A 17,131-nucleotide genomic window follows, 5' to 3' on the forward strand; every position below is an offset into this window, starting at 1 on the left:
ATAGGAAACAGAAGGAATTATAAAATTACCAAGAACCCCCTGCTATTCATAAATGCAATAGTACAACATGACAAAAAACCGAAATTGATCTTTCCAGGGTAGGATTATTTCTTTACAAAAACCGTCAATCCCTTGGCCTACTAATTAAAAGATATTTAGGTTCTGTCCTTTCCCTTGGAAGCACAAAGCTTAAGCTAAATTCACCAACACAGTGGCACCTGTGTTCACCTACTTTTCTTAAATAGAGGAAGAGCACAGAGCATAAAACAAAACAAAATGAAATGCCAAGCAAAAAAAAGCAAGAGAGGTTGTTTTTTTTTTTCAATTCAAACGGAAGCCCATCTAATGCAGAGAACTTAAAAGGAAAGATTTCTCCAAAAGCAGAAATTATTTTCTAGTAAACGCTAAAATACACTTACCTGTGATATTTCATGGTAAAGCTGCTCATCACTTTGCTCTGCTTCTGTATTCAATAGAATAAGCCATGCATTAATACTAAAAATTTTTGCGAACAAAACTGAAAAACTTAAGTAACTGCACTAGGATATTTCATAATGCTCGTAAGACAGCCTTGTGAAAGCTCTTGTTATTTAAATGTCTTTTTATAAAATGCACTGAAGAGTACTTCTACTGTAACAGTAATGAAATTGATCCATTAACTTACAAGACAGAAACAGTCTGTTGCACACAAGTTTTTTAACAGCTATTTTAAAGAGGAATAATTACATTGGTAGACAGGTTCTCTCTGGAATGAGTCATAGTTTGCATCCCCCTACATTTATCAACAGCCCCTTCCTGGGATAATAAGTAGCAACATTGTTCTATAATGTAAACTTTTACAAAAGAATTTGACATGTATCAGAACTGGTGTGGCCAGCAGGAGCAGGGAGGTGATCGTGCCCCTGTACTGGGCACTGGTGAGGCTGCACCTCGAATACTGTGTTCAGTTCTGGGCCCCTCACGACAAGAAGGACATGGAGGGGCTGGAGCGTGTCCAGAGGAGGGCAACGAAGCTGGTGAAGGGCCTGGAGCACAAGTCTGATGGGGAGCGGCTGAGGGAACTGGGGTTGTTCAGCCTGGAGAAGAGGAGGCTGAGGGGAGACCTCATCGCTCTACAACTACCTGAAAGGAGGTTGTAGCGAGGTGGGGGTCGGTCTCTTCTGCCAACTAACTAGTGATAGGACGAGAGGAAATTGGACATTAGGAGAAATTTCTTTACCGAAATAGTGGTCAGGCCTTGGAACAGGCTGCCCAGGGAAGTGGTGGAGTCACCATCCCTGGAAGTATTTAAAAGACGTGTAGATGAGGCGCTTAGGGACATGGTGTAGTGGGCATGTTGACGGTTGGACTCGATGATCTTAGAGGTCTTTTCCAACCTTAATGATTCTATGATTCTATGACATATGCAGTGTTGATTTTTTTTAGTCAGACCAATTAACCAATTACCAATTAACAATTGGTTAACCAATTAACTTCTGTTAACTGAATCTATGAAACACTTCATCCAATAGACAGAAAAACTCACTCCACGTAAATTTCAGCTCAAGTCCAACGAAAAAATACGCATTATTTCTTTGTTCCAAATAGATAAACACACCAAAGATATTTCCTCAGCAGTGGTGGGAGAGAGAAGACAGGAAGGTATCTGCTAACATGGCCTAATTCTTGGCTTCATTACAAATGGTGGAAGGATTTTTCTAGCTGTGCAACAGTTGCATATATTTATGATAGCATACGAACCTACATACTGAGCCTATTTATCTGTTCAGCAAGGTCAAGGAGATTAGAATATATCAAAAAACAAAAATACAACATATGAAACTGACACAAAAGGATAAGATGTCCAAACTTAGAAATTTAGAAAGACATAGAATATAAGGTATGTAAAGTCTCCTGCATCTTAATAAATTCTTCACTGAAAGAAAGAAAAATAGTTTTGAATTCCCACCTTTGTCTGAACCTGTAAATATGTCCATCACACAAAGAATACTAACTTCACTGGAATATTGCTACGACTGTCTTTCATTGAAGTACCAACAGCAGTTAATGTTAGGCTTTGAATTAGTAGGACCAGCCATCACCAAATGATTTAGTTTTATCCCATGAGTTTCTACTTAATCTAGCCTTTTTCTACATGTAGCTTTGGTCCCATTCCAGTATGACTGTTAAAGAGGCTATTGAGTTAAATAAACAATTCCATACCAAATCAGTCAGACAGTAACAGTATTGTGTAGTCCTTACCTGAATAATCCACTATGTGGGTTGGCACTCTTTCAGGGGTGACATCAGCTGGAATGGTGATTTCTTCAGCTCGTGGTGGAACCTTGGGTTGTAAAGAAACAGCAAGAAAAAGCCTTTAAAGATAATCCAGAAAATCCTGATGGTCAAAAAAAGTCATATAGTATAATACACCTGCCAATTAGTCACCTTTAAATAGAACATCTTATTAGTAGTTCAAGTACTTTGGTGGGTTTTTTTTTTTTTTGCAATGTACTGCAAGTCACTGCTGCTTTCTCATTCTTTATTAGTCTACTTACTGAATAAAGAACTTCCTGCATGCTTTGCAAGAAAGCAATGTTGTTAAGGGATTCAATGAATGCTTCTATAAAACTCAAATCCACTATACCCATCCACCTGTAGAGAACTATTATAATAGTGAAAACTATAAAAAAACCCTGAATTGCAATTTACTTTAAATAAAAATGTCATATAAATAAAAGTTCTAGAGTTTGGGGGGGTAATCAAATTCAACCAATTACTTCAAAGGGCTACACATTCTTTAGCAGGAGAGTAACATCAGAGTTAGCATGCCATTATTGCAGGAATTGCACATGTCTTTCAGCAGTTTATATAGTATCAGTTTTTTCTTTTTAAAGTTATTTCTATAATTACAGGCAGATTTTGTGTTATATATAAATGACGCTTTTTCTCTCAACATGAATTTAGAGAAATACTCTATATTATACAGCAGGAAGAAGCTAAGAAGTGAATAGAGGCCTACAATTCATTAAATACATCAACAAACAACCTGTCAAAGAAATGGGTCCCTGAGCAGTTTAAGAACAAACAGTAACTGGAGCTCCTTTTTACCTGCAAGGTTGGGAACTAAATTCAATTATGTTAACAATCTAATCTTGACTCATGAACTGTGATAACCTACTGATTTGCATTAAACACAGCGCAGCGTAGATTCAAAGAGCAGCACATGATGTCTATTTTAAGACTTGTGATCAGAAGAAATAAACATTCATGTTTATATGTAAAAAGCCTAACTATTTGCAGCAGCTGCAGTTCTTTTTATGGTATAAAGAGAACTATGTGCTGTTTTTTTAGAGAAATAAAATGTAGAAGTAGCTTTACTTTTATTCTGGAAGAAAGCAGTAAGAGTCTTCGGCATTTTTTACTTCAAGAGAGTCAGGAAAATATTCTTCAAAAATAGAAATAAAGGAATATCTCGCTTAGTTACAAAAAATGGCTAAGTGTAAGTTATACAATGTGACTTTTTAATTCCTCATTCTCATTCATTTTTCAATCTACTTGCTCTTTAAACACAACACTCCAACAAAATTTGAGGGTCTTGCCTCTTTCAGCACCTTCCCATTTATGAGTCTCTAATGTTGAAATATGCGGCCAGTTATTGACCAGTTTCAACTGCTTAAAAAACCCCTAACATTCCTCAGATATCAAAAAGTTAGTTTGATTAACCATGTGAAAAACAAGAAAGGAACTTAGATAAAATTTAAATTCCTAATCTTCACGCAGAGGTATATTTAAACTAACCTACATTACTCTTTCAGAAGTCATCATTGCAGTTTTAGACACTATTTTTTTTCTAAATAGGAAACATTATTTTAAAGCAGAGCCTATTAACTTACTCTGTGAAAAAAATTATACAACAGGATAGAAATAAAACATAGAAAACAAATAAGGATGGTCTACCTCTTCTGGAAATTCTTCACTGACAAGAGACATAATTAGTGATGTCTTCCCAACTCTGGCTGCAAAAGCATTAAAAACAGAGATTAGATAATTTGCGTTTGTTAACCTCAATAGTTGCATCGCATCTTAAAATGGGAAGTATTTTAAAAACATTTTCCAATTGACCATGTTAAAGGCTTTTTATCTGTTGTTTAAGCATACTAAATATGAATGACAGCAATTCCCTCATAATTCTTTTATTGTAAAACCTTAGGATTCATTTCACACTTCTGCATTTCATCCAGGAGGGAATCAAATCCTACTGTGTCTTTCACAAAAAATTAGCAGGTTTAACCTTAATACAGAATGCTTAAGAAAACAAACAAAAATTCAAAACAAACTGGAAATGCATTAAAACAACTTTATAAATAGAAACAAAGAAAGCACACAGAAAGGAATTTAGGAATTAACTATTTTTATAGTATTCTTGATACGATGATTGTGCTAAACTTCCAAGGATAAGAGCTGGACAAGAAGACATGGCTCTATCATCAATGCACAAAGTCGCCACAAACTAGTTTGACTACTTTGAAAGTGCAAGAGCATAATCTCCTTGATACAAATGAGCTGTCGCCCACAAAAAGCGAAAAAAAAACCCAAACCACCAACCCTTCTGAAGTCGCAGTTTTCTGAATCCAAAAAGAATAATAATATAATCTCTGCTTCAATATTCAACTGTATTCAATCATATAAATTACTCAGTTTACCTGCAAAGTTCAGACTTCTCATATCACAGCTGGCTTGCTTGGTTTTGAGAATCGTTAATGTGACCATTTAAAATTAAGAGTTGGTAACTTTTCTCAGGGTTCCCCCCCCCCTCAAAACCTTCATCTGTCAACTTCCTGTTCCTTTGAAAGCCTTGAAAGACTATTACTGCTTTATTTGTTTTCGAGACATTTCTTAAAAACCACAATGTTCAGACTCAAATATTATCTGGGATTGTATATTTCTGACAGCCCTCAATTCAAGCAAAAAACTATTTCATCCTGGATGTACAGCATCTTTGCTACCATGCATGTTTTATCAACCAAGACATTGCTCGCAATCAGTCGGAGCCTGCGTCATTGTTCCTACTGAAAACAATGTAAGTGTCACCAATTGACAGAAGTTGTTTTCCTGATATCACTGCATCTACATTTGTCTATTTAATTGTATATAATTCTGAATATGGGAGGAAGAAGAAGAGATGAAATTGTAAGACTGATTGTTTTTGTGCAGAAAATGGTATTACTGAACTGATGATCTAGTCAAAGTACATTCAACTTATCCAAGTCTCTTTTTGGTATAGTAACAAAGGGCCTTCTGACATCCAGAAATAAAAGCTTCTCTTCATCATGGTAAGTTAAAGAGTAGTTATTACAAAATTATGAAAAGTAGAGAAAAATTTATCCTGGGGAGGAAGACTTTTTCCTTAGGAAGACCAGTTGTCAATCTTTCACCAGTGGTATTAACTGGAGAGGAGTAAGATGCAGGTTTTTTAAGAGCAGTATGGTTGTGTTTTCATCAAAGATATCCATATGAGCTAAAACTGTAATTTACACTGCCAGGTGCCCTCCTGCATAAACTACGTCTTAAGTTTCATCCTGACAGAATCAAAAGAACTTTAAAAGCTCTCCTATTTCCATAGATAAGTACCTTCCTGATAGGCAAGTAAAGTTATTAGATAATTACTGAAAATGGTGCAGCATATTTTGCATCTGACCAAGTCAGCTTTAATTGAAACAGTGACAAAATATGTTGGCTTTGAGATATAGAAACTCATTTCATTAATGTTATATGACCGAAAATAGAAGATTATGGACTGCTGGTTAGTAAAGATGCTCAGTATTTGTAAGCTTCTGATACATTTCCAAGTGTTCTGGAGTTGTTTTTTATGAAAATCCGTAGGTTCAAGTGTAGAGATTTGGTTTATTTTGCCTGAATCTAGGTCAACCATTTGCCTTTCCAATTCTGTTTATAGTCTTAGAAATAACAATCTAAACAATATCGGCTGACTAGGATGAAGAGAACAGCACAGCACTTTGTGATAATTAACTCATCTTTTTCCTCCTATATAAGTCTTCGAGGTCACACTGCATAAAATAACGTGCTGAACATATTCTGAAAATTATTGGCTATTAAAAATTGATGTTTGCACCCTGGCTATGAGGACTAAAACAACCTTAAACCTAAAATGTAGACCACTGGGGATAAAAAAGGATATGTTTTGGAACAGGCTTACAACAAAGGTCTTCACGTGATATTTCAGAGTCTGAACCTGATGGTCTGCTGTTATCAGCTAACAAGTATTATGTGGTCTAGACTAACTTGTGGTTTCAGCCTAATATATATAAAACACATGTATACAAAACAGTACTAACAGTATAACCGACAAGTTTTACTGATTTGTAAAACAAATTTCTCCCTTCTGTTCATTACAATTCCAACAAAAATATAAAGATGCTCACAATCTCTGCTGTGTACTATATGTGGCTATATTTAAGAGACCTGTATCTTTGAAATTATCAGTTGGACACATTGTGAACTTAGTTGCCAAATCAAAGCACCTGTTACACCTGTACTGAAACCACTGTACAGAACCATTGCCAAAGAAAGCAAGGTAAATTAGGCATATATTCTGAAGAGGAATTCAACTGTCTATTCAAATGCACAAATACACTTCTAAATAAATTGAGTCTTGTAAAACTAGTCAAATACAAGCTTAATGAGTTAACTCTCTCTGCATAGTACCATCTCGCTGAAGATTCCTCTCTAAAGAAGTCACAGAGGATCTTTCTAGGCAATACAGACAGAGCCAACCGGCGCTATAAAATAACTGCATAAACTGTACTATAAATATGTATGAGGCATTCAATTCTCAGGAAAGCTTTGTTAGTAGTACTACATTCTTAGTATAATTAAGTAATTTTACTAATAACACTTGGTAATTACCGTGTATCCTTTTCTTGTGATGAACTTAAGTGCACTTTACAAACTAACAAAACAGAACCTCCTTGCTGCTATTTACATCAGTAAGAAGCTGTATCTTTGAAAGCCTAGCCACTTATTCGGGTACCTAAGCATGAACTTAAGGACATAATTTTACAAACATATGAAAAAGCACAGAGCCACTATAACTTTGGCATGCATATAAGTGTGTGCCGTTTATTCAAGGTCATCCAGTAAACTAACGGCAGAAGCAGGGATCTGGCTCCCTGGCCCTGTCCTAGCCACAAGTCCACAACACCCAACTGATAACCGCCTGGAGCACATCTGGCCACTGATTTCCAAACTCAGTAAATAAGAAAAAATTAAGTTGGATTTCCACAAAAAAAGTTTAAACGGGACGTGGCCAAATACAGGGCAAAAATTTCAGCCCAGTTTCATCTCCAGGGACGCCCAAGAAGCACACTAACTACGCGAACTGACTTCCATGCTGCGAGCTCGGTATCCCGCAAAGGGACGCCAGAAGCCGGGGGCTCCCGGCCGAGGGCAGGCACAGGCTCCCGGGCCCGCCGGCGCGTCCCTCCCGCCGCTGTAATCAAGCACGGAGCGGTCACGGAGCACCCAACCCCGACCTTTGCCAGCCACGCAGGGCCGGGGCTCCTCTCCTCTCCCGGGCGCCCCGGGCCGGGCGCGTCGCCCTAAGGTGAAGGAGCCCGGGCAGGGATGAGAGACACCCCGCCCCGCAGCCCCGGGGCGATCTGACAGCCGGCGGCATGGCGACGGCAGCTCCCCCTCACCCCGGCGGCCCCCGCCCTGCCCCACAGCCTCGGCCCCCGCCCTGCCCCGGGGCCGCGCCGGCCCCCGCACTCACGTTCTCCCACCAGCAGGATCCTGACGTCCTTCTTCATGGCCCCGCTCCCTGGCCCCGGCGCGGGGCGGCTCACATCGGGCTCGGCGGGGGAAGCGGAGCCGCTGCGGCCTGGGATCCCCTCACGCCGCGACCCCCCCGCGCCGCCTCCTCCCCGCCGCGAAGCGGGCAGTCTACGGTGGCTCGCGAGGGACAGCCTAGGTAGTGGCGGCCCGCGCGCCTGCGTGCGGCTGCGCGGGAGGCTCAAGGCCGCGCGCCGGCCTGAGGGGGTTTGCGCGGCCATCCCTCAGCGCCCGGCCGGGAAATAGAGCAGGCACCGGGCTAGCGGGCGCCTGTCCCCCTCCGAGGGGGAGTTCTGCTCTGGGCTTCCCTGGGACGGTGACTCAGTTTTCTGCCGTGAAGGAGCCATGATGCAGGTTTCACGTACTGCAGTGAAACGGCGCTGGCTGCCGCGGCGTGCCAGCCGAGTGCGTCCCACGCACGGGAACACATCAGAAGCGAGACAACGCATTCCCTTTCAAATTGTGTGGTAATTTATGAGCCAAACCGTAACAAATTGCTGCTCCTGGGCAGCACGGCACAACTCGTACGTGGAAAAGGAGAGGTGCCCAGTGAGTTTGTCGTGCTGTCGCTGTTCTTTCTCCAGATGGACCGTGGAAGGGCACCTCAGCCCTAGCAAGAGGCAGCAGCCTTAGCTGTGCATTACACTGTTGGCAACACTGAGAGAGAGCTAACCCCCAGTCTTGTAGCAGCTGATCCACACACCTCTGGGATCTTACAAATGTGCGTTTAGCCCAACGTGCTTTCAGAGTGTTCAATGACAGCAAAGGAGAGTAACCTTGAAGATTACCAGCAGTTCTGCCAAGGACTTTAAAAGCCATGGAGCTCCATGTGGCTAAATGAACTAGTTGCATCCCACATGCTTTATTCACATTAAACTTCTTATTTTGTTCATTCTGGAATGCCACTGTCTTCCTGAACAAGCTTTTGCTTCTTGGGAACTCTGTTTTCAGTTTGCCTGCACGAAGCAGTGGTCGTCTCAGAAATTCAGCTGTCAGTAGGTTTTGCAGGATCTCAGCTCTGGCCCCTTCACCCCACACAGGCAACAGGGACCTCCCTACAGCTAGAAAGGTGCAACAAACGAGGGCAGAAACATTGCCTGTATGCTGGCAAAGAAACTCATAGAACCTCGTTTCCTCAGACTCCCTGGCAAGAAAAGATGGTCCTTCCCATGACACAGTCCTGTTTGCTGGCTCTTTAAAAGAGCAATAATGTGACCACCTGGTTTATCGGCTGGTGCAAACACATTTGAAAACATCTGCTTCCAAAACCATTCCTGTGGTCACACTACCACCAGGATTGACAACCCTTTGGCCTGGGCAAGACTAAAACAGGATACAGTGCCAGTGAGATGATGTTCTTCTGGACACCTCCCTGAAATGTCAGGTCCTCAAATACAAAGCCTATGTCCCGTAGTTTAGTACCTAAAGAGAAAGATTTTCATGCATGAGATCAGTAACATTCTTGCCCTCTGAGCATTCCTTACTCAATCAGATCTTTCTAAAGAAAGCTCACTTGACAGAATGTAATGGCATCATCTGTTCTCCTGAAATTTTTTGGATCAATGTAGGAAAATGAGGTCCATGGGAAGGACTAATCCCTGACCTCAGAGCTTCCTTGGTGCATTCCTTCCTAGGAATATCCTGGGACTATTTAAAGCTGCTTAAGAAATCCACCTCACTCCCACAGGGATGGTTACCACCTTTAGCATACACTGGAATTGCTTTAATGAAGTATGGCTAGATCAGAGCACAGCATGAAGAAAAGCAGAGCAGACAACGTATCAGTTGCTGGTTTCCAGGAAACCCTGGGTGGCTTTACACTCCTTGCTAAATTCCTGTGCTAAACACTGAAGCTTGTATAGAAGCTCTGCAGTCATAGGCAAAATTGTCACTTTCCCAAACAGGCTTTATCTCCTGTTTGTGTGATTTATAGTTAAAGATCCATTTCTTTCTAGACTGTATAGCCAGAAAGCAGGGTAAAGAGGATTTGAGGTATTGATTTCAAATGTATGCAAAAGCGTTTCTTTGTCAGTGATGGAGTAAAATGACACCGCCTTCTTTTGTAGCTCCAGGAAAACTCCAACCTTCAATGGTTTATCCTTGTGTAATAATGTTTCTTGATCCCTATGCCATGCTGACAGCTGCTTTTTGGGACCTAGCCATTCTACACACCAGGAATGCTCTGTTCTCCCTAATTTGTCCCTTTTACCGATCATTTCATGAGCAACTCCAACAGCCCATCCATCACTGTCCTTGGTAATTACTTCCCAGTAGTGGCACCCAGTAGAGAAGCTCTGCAAACACATCACTTGACTGATGCAGAATCTGTTGGGCGATGGTTCATAATCAGTCGGGTAGCTGGAAACCATTACTTTCCTGTTCTGGGCTGTGATTGCTAAGCGGTCATATACTCTTGCGAGATCAAAAGTCACATCATCTGCCCCTAGAAGACAGAAAGGAAAATATTCTCACCTGCACGCAACAAGAAGACAGATCAACCTCAGTATTTACATGCATCCTACACAACAGTGGATGTGCATCCCTACTCAAGAACAGAGATGAAAACCAATGATCATAGAATAAACCTTAATCAAAGTTCAATCCTGCAAATCAGCAAGAATCCTCAACCAAACACTAATGACTGTATCCTGAGCCCAGTGCATATTGAAACGTTTAACAGGCACAATTGCATAAACATCCATGACAGACTCATGCACTCCAGTGGGAAGATGAAGGTACTTGGCACCCTACAGGATGGATCTTATTCCTAACCACAATCTTACAAAAAAATTACCCTTTTGCCAATAATAAATGGGATGCTTACCTTAATAAAACTTAAACAGTCATCTGTTCATTGGGATATGTTCTTGCATATTTTATCAGCAAAAACATTTGGTTTGTGTTTTAAGCTACAGCTGTAGTACTGTGTGCTGACTGTAAAAAGATTTCTGTAAAAATGATGCAGAATTCAGACAACAAATGGAGTCATTACGGCTTAACACAGAAAAGATCAGTAAGGTGCAGTAACTGCCCATACACCAACTCAGACTCTGCAGCCAGCACAAGCTACAACACAGTTTATAGACCTTCCATGAAACAGGTTTCTTACCCTTTTTATCTTGCATATGCAGTCAGGTATAGTATTGCATTATGCTGCAGTAAGTGATTAATTCATGGTAACTTAACTGTGTTTCTGTGCTTCAGGTGAACAGCCAGATCTCCTGCTGATGTTTGTAAGTACAGTTTTCCTCAGCAAATCCACAGTCTCATAGTCACTTGAATGCTGTTATTGAAGAGCCATGCTGGCTTGCATACTTACACTGAGAAAACTGGCTTGAAATCATTGGTTCTGGATTTTTAGCTGCGGACTCTGGAGATAGTGAACAGACATTTGTCTCCTGGTATAAGTCTGGAGGTTGCACTAAATACGAAAAAATGGAAGTGTTAAGGCACTTCTCCAAATCGTGAATAGGAAGTATTTATGCTTCTAAAGGAAAACATACATTAAATAAACCTAGCTAGTGGTTAAAGTACAAAACAAAGAGTTGCTTTTTTGATTGTATAAATTATCAAAGGATGTGTAGGCAAACATTTTTTATCCAAAAACGTACACTGCTGCCCTAAGTGTGGTCAGAATGGAGCAGTCAGAAAAACTGGATGGGTAAAGCAGATAAGCCAGTTTCTGTCATAAAAGTGTTTACAGTGTTCTTCATTTTTTTCTGAGTATCATGTGTTTCTTGTGTTACCTGCACATGCATTTCATAAGCACAAAGTAACTTTTTGCTCTAATTGCTGACCAAAAAGCCTGACATTCAGCCCTACAGCTTTAAGGGCCGTTTCTAATTTTCTATGACATTGTAGCGCATATTTCCAAGACTCATTTGCAGACACTTTCTGGTATAGTTACATAACACATTGGCTTCATCATGAAAGCTGTCCTTAAAAGTTCTTGACCCACACCTCTGCCCACTCGTTCCTCGGTTTTGCTAGTAAAAATGATTGTGGAGCAAAGCTGTAAACTCAATTGCTGAAATGATTGAGATGAGAAAAACCCTGAGGTAAAAATATGATAAAGTATCTGGGGTTTTTGAGAACCAGTGCAGGTGGTACTGGAAAGGGTGGGAAGGGAAGGATTGCCCTTCAGTGGCAGTGGGGTTCTAGGTCAGTCTTAGTTGCTCTCAAAAACGCTCAGTGGTCTTTCTGCAGCAGAGAGACGGTGCTGGGAAGAGGAGAACTCTATAGCAAAGGCCCTACCAGCTCTAAAGCTTTGCTTAGACACAGCTTTTGGTGGGAGGGAATTTTATGTCTGCTCTTAGCAAAGACTTTGCTGTTACATTACTCTGTATTTAGAAAAAAAAAATTTAAATGGATTATGTTTCATTCTTCATTAGTGATCTGCATGTCAGTCAGTTCTTTTCTTTTGGGCTCCCATGAAAGAAGTATAAAGTAATCATGTTGTCTCCAAAATTGCAAGGGGTTTTATAATAATCACACATGTGCACACCTGTTTTCTCCAAAGTTTTTGGTTTGTTTTCCAAAGTTGCACACCTACTTGTTTGTAAGAATGGTTCTTTCATACAAATGTTTAGTGTGGGGTCAAAGTAGTGTCAAATTACAGCAGTCCAACTCTCCCATGCAAGGAACTGAGTTGAGGGGGGTCCCATGTAGGACCCTGCTAGATCCAGTCCTTCTAAAAAAGAGATTTCAAAATAAGGAAAACTCACCTGGTGGAAACTGCTGAGTGTACTTCTCCAAAAGTAAAATTTCCAACTTTCTCTTAAGAACTTCTACAGCACTTTTGACAACATTAAGCTTCTCATCAAGTGTAATTTTATTCATTGTTGAAGCTGAGCCTTTGTACCTATGTCTCTCAGGTAAGTTACTCTAATAATGACATAAAAGAATCAAGGGGAAGATGTAAACAATAGCAGTTATTTAATCTAGCATATCAGATGATATAAAGCCAGAGTGGAAAAATGGCAAAAATCTTATTCTTTGTATTGAGAGCTTCCTTTATAGGATAGTTATCTGAGAGAACTAACCTGAAATCTTACAGAAAATATGAAATGATAGTTTTTTCTTAATAAAAAATAAAATACTTCATTTTCCCCAAGAAAACTAAGAATGGGACTAATTTTTCTTTTATGTATATATATATATTACAATTTCCTTAAGTATACGTATGTATACACAAACTTTCTCTTTTTAAACTTTCTTCTTGTTCTAGAACCCAAACCAAAAGTTTTAAAATGTATTAGTGTGAGATCTAGCATAAAGTACCCACAAAAGGGTAATCCTCATTTACCTAAATTTAGAAATTGTGGAAATCTACATCTGAGCTTGTTCTCTTAGTCTGCCTTTATAGTCTGTGGAAAGAAACAGGCCTTTTGAAGGCCTGATTGATCTCATTTGCAGGTAAGCGTCTCAAGTAGGCCAGATGACTCACGCTCTAAAAGTACCCATTTCTCTTCGTTGCCTGTAATGGGACTCTGGATCAGATATAAATACGTAGTTACACGAGGTGAATTCCAATGTAGGCCCCTGTGCCTTGGCCCTGGAAGTCCACTTTGTCTCCTGGCACCATCACACCCGGTGAGCCCCACTCCAAATTCCTGCTAGCTAATTTGCATCATTGGAATAATTGTTTTCAACATCAAAACGGGCTCTGCAGAATTTAAAGTGCTTTAACTGCCTCTTTTGAGAGCCCTTGACATATTTTCCCCAAGGAAGTCCTTAGAAAGTACTTAATAACTTTGTGAGTTCTTTAACTTGCATACTTATGTGTATATACATATTCTGGAAAATAAAAAGATAATAAAGGATCTTATCTTTAGATTTGACTCAGGACTGGATTTAAGCAATGCAGTCCCTATTTCACTCCAGCTCACCAACGTCCTTAGAACAAATCTAGTTCTGAATTTCATCCCCAGCCTATGCCTTTTTTAGTACTTTTTCCCTCTGAATTTCTCACTCCTAACTTTTCCTGGTTACAGCAACGTCTGTGGATTGGTATCATTGTCTCTAGTGAGAATAGGGCAGTGAGGACCTGAAAGTGCTCTGTACATGGTAGAGAGTACATTTAGCTTAAGAGTTTCTACTCATATTCTGCCACCTCGTTTCATCACTTACCGTTTGGGCTTTGATGTCTATGAGCTCATTCACTTCAACACAGAGCTGGTGAATAGTCTCTTCAATTTTCTGTTGAGCTGCTTTTTGCTCTTGTTCAATGAACATCAGTGTGTTTCTCTCCTGTCTTTCAATATATTCCTTCATGCAACAGAAATCTTTAGTAATCTGGCTTTTGATCTGAGATGCATATTCCTGAAAGGCACAAAACATGGAGTTCATTGTGTTGTTAGAAAAGATGTGCTGAATATGAGAATCTACTGCCCCATCTAACGTGCTCTTCGACTGGCCCCTGCAGACCAGAAACAGCTACCTTTATTCGAAGGAATAAAATATATTTGACACTATCCTGCATTACCTGCAATGACATTTTGGGCACGTTAAGGATCTTGACTATTTTACAGCCAGCAGTCTTGGCTTGACTTAGAAAGATAAATATTCCATCTTTATGATTTGCATTTTGCATCTAAGAGTTCCAGAAACATTCAGGCTACTCCTGGGGTAGGCAGAAAAAGGCAACAATGCACAACTCCAGTGGCCTTTGTGCCAGCCAAGACAGGAGTTAGTACAGCTGGTGCTATAGTTCATTCTCATCAATAAAAACAGAGTTGTGACAGCAACAGAAGGAAAGAAAAAGCAGATTCCTGCTCTGGGCTGGAAGGCTATGCTGGAGTCAATCACGTCTCCAGGTGGCAGTGGAAACAGAAGCTAACTGCAGACAGTGAATGTACAGTGTGTACCTTTGCTTTACTGAGATCTTTCCTCAAGAGGTGGATGGTCTCTGCAGTCATTTCTAGTTGCTTGGAGATGTCCCATATCTCTTCCTCCTTTAAAATGACACATTGGACCATTTATCTATATAACACTCAAAGAAAGCAAGAGTAGGTTAAGCAGCAGGATAATAAAAATCCCTATATCACTGACATTAGTTAAGCACTGGATTGGCTGAGGAGGGGTCTGAAAGACACTATTAATTCTGAGTGGGAAAAGTCACCATGAAGTCAACACGCAACAGTCATCAATTACATGTTCAAATATAATGAGCTTAAGACCTTTGCTCGACAGCAGAGACTGAAAGAGACGTTTTAGATACGTATGTGCTAAAATAATCAAGGTCAATACATTCTTCTCATCTCCTCCAAGTTTGGGAGTTATTTTAAGCAGAGATCTAGATAACGAACCAGTCCCATTTTGTGCCATTCAGCTGGGTGGAGCTGTAGCACTGCATAATAATGTTATGTGTCCTTTCAGGAGTCTCCAATGCTATACTGGTGCAATAAATAACAGCCAGCACAAAGAACAGTTAATACACACAGTTACTATTACGTACACAAAGTTAGTTATTACTATCGTACATCGGCTGAATACATGCAGCTATTAGTTCTAATTCAGCTATGCAGTCCTCAGTGTATCACGCACCACAATGAACCCCAAACGCTGCTTTAGCTAAACCTATCTGCTCAACATACACGATATTGTTATGACAATGCTAATATTGGCACGTGAAATGCAAAATATCGGGGGGGGGGGCAAAAAGAAAGATAAAGTTAACTCGATCCTAGCCACGTCCCCATGTTCATGACCCTGGTGAAGTATTTAGAATTGTGGCCAGAGTTGTCCCGAGGGGGTGAACGCGCGAAGGAGCCCTGGGCTGTCCCGGGGGTGCCGCGGGGAGGAGCCCCGGGCTGTCCGGGGGGTGAACGCGGGGATGAGCCCCGGGCTCCCCGGGGGGGTGAACGCGGGGATGAGCCCCGGGCTGTCCGGGGAGTGCCGCGGAGAGGAGCCCCGGGCTGCCTCCGGCCGTACCTTCTCCCCAGGTCGCCGCCCCTCCGAGCTCCGGTCGCTGCTGGCAACAGCTCCGGAGGGTTTCAGTTCACCCTGTGTTTCCAAGTCTTCTTCCTTTACCTCCTGCGGGATTAAGCTCACCAAAGCGGCCAGCTCCCGGTTGGGCCGCACGTCCTTCAGCTTGAAGTCCGCCCAGCAGAGCGGGCAGCGGGTGCGCTGCTTCCCCTCGCAGTACCGGTTGATGCAGGGCCGGCAGAAGGTGTGGGTGCAGCCCGCGAGCCGCACGGGGTCCGTGAAGTACTGCAGGCAGCAAGCGCAGCTCAGGTCCACGGCGTCCAGGAGCCGCTCGAGGTCCACAGCGGCCGCCATGGCGCGGCCCGGGGCGGAGCGGCCGGCTGAGTTTCGTTTCCCCCGGGCGCCTCCTCCCGCCTCCCGCGAGGCTGCTGCCGTGCGCCGGGGAACGGGGAGAGCGCCGGGACGGGCGAAGAGGCGGGGCTGGACGGCTCCGCTCTGATATTTGCTCCGTTAGAGACCGCTGCGCTGTACCGGAGATGGGACCGTGTACAGGGCTGTGCCCCACCGCCGAGCCTCGCTGCTCTCCTGGGGCAGCCCAGCTGGCGAGCTCCCCGCTCCAGCCACAAAGCCCCGTGCCGGCCCAGCTCTTCTGCTGCTGGCGACTTGGTCCGAGGATTTGGGTTGACCGTAGAAATGAACTGTGATGCAGAGCTCTCCATGACCTGGCCTTGACTTTTATTGACTCTCCAAAAAAAGTTGCTGCTATCTGCACGATTTCATTTTCACAGGGAATTTCCCGGTTTTGTAACAAGTCAAATCAGAGTTGCTGACGTGGCTGGTCTACTGACCCATCCGGGAAAGCAAGCAACACAGCACCGTGGGCCTTGCAGAGCCCCATTCATGTGAAGTTTGGGCTACTGGATGGACTAACTCTTCTGAGGTCATCCTGGGTTACTCACCTCATCAAAATAGCAAATAACATATGTCAAACCAAATGAAGACTGACATTGTTGCTCATACAAGTCAGAAGGTTCTTCGCTATCGATTTCAAGGGCTGCAGGATTAGGTTGATAAAAAGATTTGCTGAACCAGCATGTGAGCTAGAATGAATCAGGTTGTGTGGGGAGAGAGAGTGGGAACACAGGGAAGTTTATGGGAGCGTATCAGCAAGCAAAACTGCTGCAGATTGCTCAGAGTTGGATGATGATGAACTGGCTGAGACTGGCAGAATGATAATCCAACTCAAACAATTCTTCTGCACTATCGTGGGGAAAAAAAAAAAAGAAAAAACAGTTAATCTAACTAATCCCTGCAAGTATTGGCACTTCCTCATTTCTGCAGAGGAGAGCTATTCTGGGTATCTCAGACTGGC

The 17,131-nt window shown here is 42.0% G+C and overlaps 2 protein-coding genes across 7 annotated transcripts in view; both read right to left on the bottom strand.

Annotated features, from left to right (window-relative positions):
• The window catches only part of RHOT1 (ras homolog family member T1), a 28,032-nt gene extending 19,741 nt beyond the window's left edge, over positions 1 to 8,291 (bottom strand). For 5 of the 6 annotated variants that reach the window (XM_075169575.1, XM_075169574.1, XM_075169573.1 and 2 more), the window contains exons 1-4: positions 7,775 to 8,291; positions 3,940 to 3,998; positions 2,242 to 2,323; positions 420 to 463 (exon numbers count right to left, since the gene is read on the bottom strand). In XM_075169575.1, the coding sequence (XP_075025676.1) occupies positions 420 to 463; positions 2,242 to 2,323; positions 3,940 to 3,998; positions 7,775 to 8,054 (465 nt within the window). In that variant the 5' untranslated portion in view covers positions 8,055 to 8,291. Of the gene's footprint in view, positions 1 to 419; positions 464 to 2,241; positions 2,324 to 3,360; positions 3,428 to 3,939; positions 3,999 to 7,774 lie in introns of all 6 variants that reach the window. The other variant, XM_075169578.1, reaches the window with a different exon arrangement.
• A 380-nt stretch (positions 8,292 to 8,671) lies between these two features.
• RNF135 (ring finger protein 135) lies at positions 8,672 to 17,006 on the bottom strand. Its single transcript, XM_075169579.1, has 6 exons — positions 15,766 to 17,006; positions 14,700 to 14,786; positions 13,963 to 14,154; positions 12,558 to 12,717; positions 11,153 to 11,254; positions 8,672 to 10,276 (listed from the first exon to the last, which is right to left on the bottom strand). Exons 1-6 carry the CDS (start codon positions 16,111 to 16,113, stop codon positions 9,741 to 9,743), a joined length of 1,425 nt encoding a protein of 474 aa, XP_075025680.1. The 5' UTR covers positions 16,114 to 17,006; the 3' UTR covers positions 8,672 to 9,740.
• Between the last annotated feature and the right edge of the window lie 125 nt (positions 17,007 to 17,131).

This window comes from Calonectris borealis, chromosome 20 (genome assembly GCF_964195595.1).
Source record: "Calonectris borealis chromosome 20, bCalBor7.hap1.2, whole genome shotgun sequence".
In the NCBI taxonomy this organism is placed as follows: domain Eukaryota; kingdom Metazoa; phylum Chordata; class Aves; order Procellariiformes; family Procellariidae; genus Calonectris; species Calonectris borealis.